This window comes from Perca flavescens, chromosome 19 (genome assembly GCF_004354835.1).
Source record: "Perca flavescens isolate YP-PL-M2 chromosome 19, PFLA_1.0, whole genome shotgun sequence".
In the NCBI taxonomy this organism is placed as follows: domain Eukaryota; kingdom Metazoa; phylum Chordata; class Actinopteri; order Perciformes; family Percidae; genus Perca; species Perca flavescens.
Genome location: NC_041349.1, coordinates 13,585,213 through 13,596,634, shown reverse-complemented (window position 1 = coordinate 13,596,634; position 11,422 = coordinate 13,585,213). Strand labels below are relative to the sequence as shown.

At 40.0% G+C, this 11,422-nt stretch overlaps 1 protein-coding gene across 1 annotated transcript in view; it reads left to right on the top strand.

Moving 5' to 3' along the window:
* Positions 1 to 661: 661 nt before the first annotated feature.
* The window catches only part of LOC114545365 (chymotrypsinogen B-like), an 18,715-nt gene continuing 7,954 nt past the window's right edge, over positions 662 to 11,422 (top strand). Inside the window, exons 1-3 of the mRNA XM_028563638.1 lie at positions 662 to 696; positions 10,963 to 11,228; positions 11,349 to 11,422. The exon at positions 11,349 to 11,422 is cut by the window's right edge and continues 55 nt beyond it. Coding sequence (XP_028419439.1) covers positions 11,009 to 11,228; positions 11,349 to 11,422 — 294 coding nt within the window. The 5' untranslated portion in view covers positions 662 to 696; positions 10,963 to 11,008. The remainder of the gene's footprint in view (positions 697 to 10,962; positions 11,229 to 11,348) is intronic.

Genomic DNA, 11,422 nt, shown 5'->3' with positions numbered 1-11,422 from the left:
GTCCACCGTCTTCGGCGCTCAGAAACTCAAGTGAAGATTATCACCTCTTCTGAAGAGTCACTGAAGGCTTGTGTCATATGGATGCAACAACAGTGGTGTTATTACTTAGAATTCCCCATGGGGGCGACAGAAACTACGCACTATAGCTTTAAACATAAAGACTAGTACGGGCTGATAATCACTTACTGTGTGAGGTTATAAATATGATCATATGGATCATATCGTGTAGGCCTATCCTGCTGTCATTATTTCTAGGGCTGCAACAATGAATTGATAAAATCGATCAAATTCGATTATTAAAAGAATTATCAACAAATTTCAATATGGATTTGTTGGGTCATGCAACTATTACGGCACTCAGTCGCAGACATAAAAAAAAAAAAATTGCGTCGAGCGCAGAGTGGAGCAGCGCGAAAGAAAAGAAAAAAGAGCAGAGCGGGGGTAGAGGAAATACGGAGAGAGACCGGAGAGACCCGTAATGTTGTTCTGAAACACACGGCGGAGGCAGAGAAATCACTATGACCTAAGTCATCCAAGGTGTGGGAGCATTTCACACTAAATAAATCGAAAACGTGTTAATTGCAAGATAAGCAAAAGCGACACGGCATGGCACGGGCGCACCACGGTGATGATTCAGCACCTAAAACGTAAACATGTTGGAGTCCTTGATGAGGAGGAATGGAGTTCAACAGCAGGGTAAAGTCACTAAAGAATCCTACTTCTGTTGCGTTTTGCAGTGAGGAACGTAACGTCCCTCCAGTAGCTCTTCTGGTGCTGGTGTGGTGGTTACTCTATCCAGCTGACTAGCATGACAAGCTAGCGTTAGCTCGTTAATAACAGTAGTAAAGCAGGGGTGGTATAGTTTGCAAGACAAAAGACACGGTTTTATTAACCTGCCTTTTGTGGCCCATTCATTTTTCAATCTGTTATGTATATATGATATTCTGTGCTTCGTCCCGTATCAGTTATTGTTGACAAATATGTGTGTGTGTGTGTGTGTGTGTTGTACTTTTTAATTTCATTTTAAAGTTATTTTATAGCACTTGGTCATCTTAAGCTGTGTTTAAATGTGGTGTATAAATGAACTTAACTTGCACTTACTACAATGATGGTAATAATTTAATGAATAAGCTTCAAGTGAACCTGTGTGTGTGTCTTGTCTGTATCTGCTCTTTGGGTTACTTACCTTTACACAACTATTAACTAAAACAACAAGTATGTAAGTATGTATTGAGTTGATGTAAATTAATGCTTTTGTTTTTTTATCCGATTCGATTAATCAAAAAAATAATCGACAGATTAATTGATTATTAAAATAATCGTTAGTTGCAGCCCTAATTATTTCCACACAAGTTTCAGATTTCTCAGCAGTTATCAGTCAGACGTTTGTTTCTCTCTGTGTAAGAAAATGGCATGAGAGCATCTGCAAAGAGAACATCGCATGAGAGTTGGTAGACCGGTATATCAGCATTACATGGTATTGGAGGACAACTAGATAATCACATGAAAACAAGAGATTACGTCATCTTTAGACTTTGATATCATGTGTCAGACACCAAACACAATGTAAAATCCTTTCATAGAAAACATGAGTAGTTTAAACACAATAAACTCTGTTAAACTGTATAATAACCATCACTCATAAATGGTAAATTGATAGTTAATACATTTTAATTTAAGTTTATTGTTGCACACATAAACATTTTATCAATATATTAAAGTGATGGTTTGGAGTAATTTCATCCTAGGCTGCTTTGCACCATGACCTCGAGCCAAACACCCCCCCATAAGCTTTTTTCCATTGTTATAACTTTGGTCAAGTTAGCGTTATCAGCTGGTTAGCTTAGTGCAGGCGCTAACGGATCCACGCTTGTATCTCGTAAATTACCCCCCCGCTAATAATGCCCGGAATGATACCAAACTTCTACAGTAGTACAAATAGTGTCTGTACTTATGAAACGAGGCATTAGAAAGTTTGCAACTACACCAGAAGTATATTTAAATAACACTTGCCTGATGGATACTCCTCTCAGCTGCTATCGCGCTAGATCACGCACAGAGCACAGCTATTGCCGGAAGAGACTACTGGTAAAGAAGAATCAAGAAACGAGTGAACAGCAGAAGCAGCTACTGCAGCGTGAGGCGATAGGACAAGATGCCACACAGTTGTATATATCCTGGTTTAAAAGCAATAGATGTTGTGCTCTGTGCAGGACCTCACGCGGTAGCAACCAAGGGGATTATCCATCAGGCAAGTGTTATTTATACTTCTGGTGTAGTTACAAACTTTCTAATGTTTTATAAGTACAGAAACTATTTGTACTACTGTAGAAGTTTGGTATCATTCCGGGCGTGTAAGAACAAGCATATCTGTCCTCTCTGCATATTGACAGAGAGCAGCGCTCCGACACACACACACACACACACACACACACACACACACACACACACACACACACACACACACACAGTGTGATGTTTTAAATACTAAGGCAGTGCCCGGTGAAAATGTGCTGTTTGGAACGGGCAATTACTTGGCCTGTGGAATTGCTGCTTGTAGAATTCATCAAAACCAAATTGTAGCCTACCCCAAAATTACTTTCAGAAGGACCCCAAACCACTTCAAATGCAACTCACCTGTATACCCTACTACTAACTTACTGATTTAGGCTACCTGACAGAGAACGTTGCAGATTCAGAATGTAATCACAAAATATCACAACGAAAATGTGGAGTAATCAGACATTAGCCTCATGGACTCAGGGCAGTGCACTACCCAAATGGCCCATTATGAGAGCTAAACAGCACCTATCTGCGTTAATCAACCACCAGAACCGGACAGTTTGTGTGTGTGTGTGTGTGTGCAAAAAAAAGAGAGAGAGAGAGAGAGAGAGAGAGAGAGAGAGAGAGAGAGAGAGAGAGAGAGATAGAGAGAGAGAGAGAGAGGGCTGTGAGGGGTCAGATTTGACAGAGAACATTGCAGATTCAGAATTTAATCACAAAATATCACAATGAAAATGTGGAGTAATCAGACATTAGCCTCATGGACTCATGGCAGTGCGCTACCCACCGGCCCTCCACTAAACAGCACACCTGCGTTCATCAACCACCAGAACCGCGTGTGTGTGTGTGTGTGTGTGTGTGTGTGTGTGTGTGTGTGTGTGCGTGTGTGTGCACGTGCAGAGAGAGAGAGAAAGAGAGAGAGAGAGATGGTGTTGTCTCGTGTCGTATGAGCGCTAAACATATCTGCGTTAATTACCACCAGTTGTTTGACTTATGTTCAGAACATATGTGGGTGTGTTTGTGTCATAGTAAATATTTTTATATTTTTACATGGTCTGTCAAAAGGTGACAAATGACAGGGCTTATGATAGACTTAACCACCATGAGTTTTCTGGTCCGACTGGTTTTAAAGAATTTCTTGCGACCTCTGGTTTTGTTGTTAGGAGTTGGCATTAGAACATCTGAAAAGATTCAATTGCGCGAGTCACTCGATCCAATGCCTGAGAACTGGCAGACCAGTATATCAGCATTACATGGTATTAAATGACTATTTGTTAATCATATGACAACAAAAGATTATGACATCTTTGAACTTTCATATTATGTGACAGACACCGGACATAATGTAAAGGGTGAGGCTATTTGCACCCCTGGTACAATTAGCAGTGTATGCTATTCGTACCCTGGTGAAATTAGAAATGAATGCTATTCGTACCCCGCCGGTGCACACAGCAATGTGTTCTATTAATACCCCGTCTGGTACAAATATCAATGTATGCTATTTGCACCCCTGTGCATTTACAGTACCTTGGCATATATTTACACACAGTTATCCATACTACTCATGTATTACACCTTTTTGGAATATTATCGCCCTGACATTCTTACCCTAACCATAACCAATCCCACTCCTCTTGCCTAAACCTAACCAACCCAACCAGAGCAGACATATTCATGAGTCTTCCCCTACCACCCTGCAAAAGAAATGTCACGTTTGCAGGCCCTGACTTGCACAATGGCATGCAAATTATCCAATCCAAAATGAAATAAGCAAGATCACCTCGTAGGGGAATCAAACTCTAGACTCCCAGACCTAAGCTCAGTGTTCTAACCACTTACTTAGCAGTTCTTACAGAATGTTGTACAGCTATTTACCACTTGGTGTCTTCAAGCCTCGGTTGCTAGGTAACCATACTGTATACAAAAAAATAGGTATTAACTAACAAACTAACGGTTGTATAGTTTCACTGAAGACAGAAAGCGCAACTGTAGTATCCATTTTCCGCTAGAAATTCAATTGTTATAAACTTTAGAGACAAACTTTCCAAATATGCCAGTTTCTCATGCAGTTTCTGCGGTCAAGGAAAATGAACGTCCACCATGATTTCGGTGCACGCGAGCAACGTTTTTTTGTTGTTACGTCACAGGGTTAAATAGCTCAGCTGTGTGGCCGAGGCTATTCGTACCGGGGGTGCAAAGAGACACTCCGTAATGTAAAACCCTTTCATACAAAATATGAGTAGTATAAACACAATAAACCTACATTTTCAGGAAAACTAAGGTTTATAAACTCAGTTACACTTTATAATACCATCACTAATAAATGGTACATTTTATATATTATTAAATATGTCAATTATTTGAAAACCTTTAAGAAATTGTCTGTAAACAGTCAAACATTATTTGGATGGCTATTAACCATTTATTAAAGATGGTTATAATAAAGTGGTACCTAAAACCCCTCTCTCAGCTTATTCTCTATGGAGGCGTGAAAAATATGCTGCCAGCTGCAGCAAAAAAAAAAAATTGATGCATTGATCTTTACTGTGTAATAATGCATGATCGAGTGCCAGACACATCCAGGGTTTCCTGCATAGAGAAAGTTTGGGTGCCCCACAAAGAGGTCTTTAGCCAGCGCCAAAAGAAAATCATCAGCGCCAAAACCAATGATTTTCAGCAGTCAGCCGTACATTCTACAAATTCAGCTGGCGCTGATAAGCCAGCGACGCGGCTTTGTTTTGACTGGACGCGGACGCTCGGCTGTTAGGCTCAACTTTCTAACAGCAGAATAGTGACAATTCCGGCACTCTGTCAGCATACTGTTCTCATTGATAGGGTTGGGTACCGAACCCGGTACTTTTACTGGTACCGACCGAATCACGTCGATACTACAGAGTATTGGTTCACGTAAAATCAAACGGTGCCAAATTTTGGTACCTGAGAGTAAGAACAAGCTTATCGCAGAGCCAGTCGCGGAGCTGTTGACGTTACGCTTCCTCTGAGACGAGCAGGCACAACGGTGGTTTCTGTGCCCTGGGGAGTGACTGACAGGCATTTCAAAGTGCTTTACGTAAAACATTAAAGAGCAATTTAAAACGGTCATGATGAAAATAAAACCGGCTAAAATTGAATAATATACAAATACAAGAATAAAAGTTACAGTGAGTAAGAAATTAATAATTATTCAATTTAATAGGTTGTAGGGATGGGTTTGAGAGGAGAGAGGGAGGGGTTTATTTTTATTTTGTTTAATTTCTCTCAGTGTAAAATATTCTAAATAAATAACAATGTTCTAAGTAAATAGGTTTGGAATTATTTTTACAACTGAAATATTTTTTTAGTAATTACAGAGGGAAAGTACCGAAAAAAGTACCGCTGGGTACCAGGAACCGAATTTCAGGTATCGGTAGTGGTATTGGTTCAGATGCGAAAGGTACCCAACCCTACTCATAGGGAATGAATTGAACCGCTCCACTCTGCTGTTATTGAAGGTGCTTGTGAAAACCCAGCATAAAGCACAGTGAGAAAAAATCTGTGTTGTTTTTTCAAAGTGGCCACCTGTGACACACTCATTTCCAACCAATCACCTAATTTGTCCCACCCCGGCTGTTAGCGACCCAGGTCGTGTGCAATTCACGTTGAATTTGACCCTAGTCCTACCCTGATCCAACCCTCCTCACGACCTGGGGCGCAAAGCCGAGTCGATTGAGTAGGGTTAAACACACAGTCAACCTGGGTATAACCCTGGTTGAGCCCTGGGTGTGAAAGAGGTATTATGTAAGTCACTCCTACATTTTTCAATTTAGGAGCAAAATATGCTCCTTGGGAAAAAAGTTACTGTCATGTCCTGTTCATAATAATTAAACAAACTGGACTTTGGGGTCAAAGGTATTCGGATCCAGACAAAAGTCTTGGATGCAAAAGCCCTCTTACTGCATTATATTCCATTATAATTTTGTTTTAAGTTGCCAACTGGCTCCTGAATTTTGTGTTTTCCTTGACATAATACCATAAATTGGTGCATAAAAATGTATAAGAATGCAGGAAATAAAGTATTTGATGCTCAAAATTTCACGGGGGAGGAACCCCACACCCCCCACCTAAAATGTCTCCCCCCCCAAAGGCCCATTCTGAGCCAGGAAAAACCCTGCGACATCTAGCGCCTACTGGTTGTGTTTGAATTATATTTAGAGGATATCGTCGCTTTTGGGTGAAAAGCTTGTATGTCCAAAACCATTTTCAGGAAATGAAAAAAAGAAAACTAATTTGAAAACATTTTATTGAGCTTTTTAACTACGATAAAGTCAGATGAAATTGTTTAAATATTTGTAGAAACCAACAGACAGGTGTAAAGGGTGACCAATAGCATTGACTTATGACAATATATAAAAATCACGAAATATGGAGAAACATGTTTCTGCCCGACAGCGACGATATGTGGGTGTGTTTAGTTACACGTGCAGAGGGAGACAGAGCAAACTTGGCAGACCAGTAAATATTTTACATTGTCTGTCAAAAGGTGACAAATGACAGATGTTATCATAGACTAACTACCATGACCAAAGGTCACATTTCTTGCGAGCTCTGGTTTTGTTGTTAGGAGTTGGTATAAGAACATCTGAAAAGATTCAATTGCGTGAGTCACTCGAACCAATGCCTGAGAGTTGGCAGACCTGTATATCAGCATTACATGGTACTAAATAACTATTTGTTAATCATATGACAACAAAAGATTAGGACATCTTTGAACTTTCATATTATGTGTCAGACACCGGACATAATGTAAAACCCTTAGGTAGAAAAAATGAGAAGTTTAAAACACAATAAACTCAGTTAAACTGTATAATAACCATCACTCATGCATAACAATAGTTGACATTATCCACCTTTCACAAGTTGTGTTGTATTGTGAATACAAGGCGTATCATAGGCTTAACCACCATGAGTTTTCTGGTCCGACTCGTTTTAAAGAATTTCTTGTGACCTTTGGTTTTGTTCAGTTCAGGTTTTGTTGTTCAAATTCAGTTAAAATCCAGATCCTTCGAGGGAATTAAAGTTAATAGTGCAACACGGCTGATAAGCTACGATTGCTTCCTCTATTGAAGAACTGTGGACTGTGTGGGACCAAGCATTGATAATATTAACAAAGTTAATTAACTAAGTTTGTTTTACACAGAAGTCTTGCTTTTTAATTACCTTGCCTATTAATTGTGTGTATAAAACCAGCCAAATAATTATAATTGTATGTTCTTTTATGTCGGTATAATGTTGTTACAGGAAGAAAAATAAGATTGCTTCTATTTACCAAAGTGGACTGTATCTAACAGTAATTTGCAAAAAACAATAGAACTCGATGCACAAGAGTCACTGCTTATTGGTTTGCCCAGGCCTTAAAAGTGAAAGAGGTCCCAGGTGCAACAAACTATCATGGAAGTTGGTCATTACACACACACACAGACACAGACACACACACAGACACACACACACACACAGACACACACAGTAAACTTGAGCAAACTACATCAGCTCTGCAGTTTTGTTGAAGTCACAGTGAGTCACGGCAATGCCGATAAAGTGGTTTCAAGTGTGGTTACAATTTTTCAAAACTTCACGCAGACGATAATTAATAATTAATTTTGATATTAATGGAGAGTCAAAAGCGGTCGCGGTGCTGTTGTTTTACACTTCCTGTGAGACAAGCGGGCACAACAGTGGTTTCTGTGCCCTGGTGACTGACTGACAGGCTGATGTTGTAAGGCAAGGCAACTTTATTTCTACAGCACCTTTCAGCAACAAGGCAATTCAATGACATTCCTTTGCACTTAAGTTAGTTCTCCATTAGTTCAATGTTGACAACAGGGCAGTCACCAAGTCTATTGTTAAAGGTTTATGTCATTATGCAGTTTGCAATACAAGTCTTTCTGAACATAGCCTTATAAATAATAAATAAATAAACAAATGACATTGTGTACAGGCACAATGTCATTTGTTTATTTATTTATTATTTATAAGGCTATGTTCAGACTGCAGGCAAAAGTGGCCCAAATCCGATATTCTGGAGTCAAGTGACCAGGTCAGACTTCTTCAGAAGTAGTGTGAACACTCAAATCTAGCCCACATCTGATTTTTTCAAATCAGATTCAGGCCACTTCCATATGTGGTCCTGAATCAGACACTGATCAGATTTTTTTCAATGCGGCCACAGGGTGAACAACCAAGGCGGATTTGATGTGACTTTTACCTCAATAACGCTTGCTAGCAGGCAAGCTCCAGACCACAAACCTGCATCAAGAATGTACTTCTTCTTATGGCCTCAGGCAGAACTTCTTCCTGGTTTATGTTATTGTTAATGTGGGGAAGTTGATGAAAATGAAATACTTATTATGTTGACTTAATGGAAAGTAGGAAACTGTGGGTGGAGCTGAGTATAAGGACTCTTAATAAACTTAATAATCTGTTTTTATAACGTAATGCCGTTTTGAGCATTACGCCAAGTCATTTCACTCGTCTTTGACCACAAAAAGAGCAGACAGCACTTTTGTAAAACCAAGGTTTATTAACGGAATATACAAAAAATAAAATACACACAATAAAGTAGAAAATATAAAGAAAGAATGCTCATAAAATATAGTAGGACTATAGGCAGTATCATTAAAATGTGCATTCATCGTGGGTGCTGCTGGGTGTGCTAAAACAACAGCTGGTACAGTTTCATTTTCAGTCAATCATGCACCTGGGGATCAACATTCTCCATCGTATCCTGAAGGACTTTGAAAAAGCCATCCGCAGGAGGAGACGTCGCAAGCCGTAAACACTTCTGGCTCTCCTCAAATTGAGCCCATATAGTCTCCCTGTGCTCTTTGAGCTGTATCAGATGTGCCACCACCACGTCATCTTGTGCCATCCGTCTCTTCCTCCTTGTCGGGGTGCACGCAGAGAGAGATGTGGATGCTCTCCTGTCGGAACAGCAAGGACGATGGGGGAAATTGGGATGGCGAGGGGTGGTGGGGTCGACCGGCGTGGTGAGGAGGACCTCATTGATTCTGTGCCACAGGCTTGTGACTCTGATGGACCACACAGTGTAGATGCTGGGCCGCACATCTGTGAAACCTCCGCTGGGCTGCCCATCTGATGTAAAAACAACGACGTTAATATATAGGCCTACATCACAACAACCTCAATTTCAACGTCGGGCTATTCAAACTTTAGGCTTTAGAAATATAATTCAAATTAAATAATTCTGACAGGAGAAAAATAATGCCGATTTAAACACCAGCTGATCGAATTATACAACCAGCGCGACAGACACCAGATGGAAAGACAGACACCAGCTGATTGAACCAAGAATAATAAAAAACAAACATGTTCTGCTTACCTCAACATTTGTTTCTGTCGGCCTGCGTTTTACAAAATTCTTCAACCATGATTGGTGCAGATCTGTGTCCTCCTGCTGCACCACTTCTTGCAACCTTTTTTTTTGCCTTTACAAATTGGTCGCGAAGGTTCTTCCAGATTTTCCGGCACTGGGCATCCTCTTTACGTGTGTGACCTCTGCTCGTGCGCGCCGGCAGGATATTACGTCATTTTGACGTCACAATGGTGCGCCTAGGATTGGATGAGTTTATATATAAGAGCCTTAAGACAGAGAAATGAGACGCAGCCTAGACTTTAGTCATATTTTCAAATTTCCGGTTAGCTTTTAGCACTGATTTAATGGAGGGCCCTATGAAATCTGTTATATAGCTTTTTTGGATTCTTAATTTCGCGATTCCATGATTCTGTTATCACAGAAGCTACTGGGCTCTACATTGATGCTCTGTGACTCGCCCCAACCGGGCCTTCGTTGAAAAACCCTTACTTCCTTTATACTTTATTTATCAGGGACAGCACATTTTAATTAATATTGCAAGTTGATTTAACTTGGTTTCACCTAACAACATTTCACAATAATCAGAACTAAAATCTACACATGCAGGCCAGCCGTGTTACCACTTTCACCTCTTTTTTCTAAAAGGAAGTGAAAACATGTTTTGAAAATTTGTTGTCACAATGCATCCTACACATTGCTTCTCGTCACCCGTCATCATGGTTGAAGCTAAGAATGTATGTCTACATATCCAGAAACTTAAACACCCCACTAACATTCACAGTAAGAAAAGCACAAAGTCTTACCAAGACTAAGATAGGGAGATCAATGTAATAATGAATGCATTTTAAACAGTTTCTGAGGTTTCTTAACCAAACAAAATCTACAAATTAGAACAATTTTGATTTGGTGACAAAGGGAAAAACTTCAAGGAATTTATGTAGGCTTTTAAGGTGGTCAGTGGTACAGGGTATTTGATTTATCTTAAATCTCTCAGTCATTTTAAACGTACTGTTATTAGATGAGAGTAATGGTCATCGATGCCAAGCATCTACCTGCCACATCTGGAGGTTGTCTGGCTTGCATTTTTATCAGATGTAAATGCAGTCCATACAGCAAGACCATTTTCTTACAGGAATATGTTTCTTATACATATATATTTTCTTTTTATATCTGTCAGATTCATTATCCAGATATGGACCATTAGTTAGTACAAGTGTAAATAGGGCCTAAAGCACTGACACTTGAAGAACTCAAATGCAACAGTGAAAAATGTACTTAAATTTACTCAATTTCACTCATTTGTCTTCAAGAGATGACCTCAAAAACACAAAGGTTTATCTGGGCCGCCAAAGCCAGATGGGTCCAAACCTGAATGAAGTGTCACGGAGACTTGTTAGGATCGAATCCCATCCTTCATACAACTCTCTGACCAGCGACAACGACATATGTCTCCTGAAGCTGTCGGCGCCTGGGACTTTTACAGACTACATACAACCGGTCTGCTTGGCCTCAGCAAACAGCACTTTCAACACCGGGCTTGGAAGCTGGGTCACTGGCTTTGTTGCTACTCAGACTGGTAAGCTCACAGACTGCTCACTTTTATCACATGATGATGCATATAGGTTTGTATTGTCTTTTTTTGCACACCAATTTGAATCTTAACTTTTGAAATCATGGTTTATCATCCATTGTTTAGATTTATCTTCCGACATCCTGCAGGAGGTGAATGTACCAATAGTGGGAAACAATGAGTGCATGTGCTCCTATGGT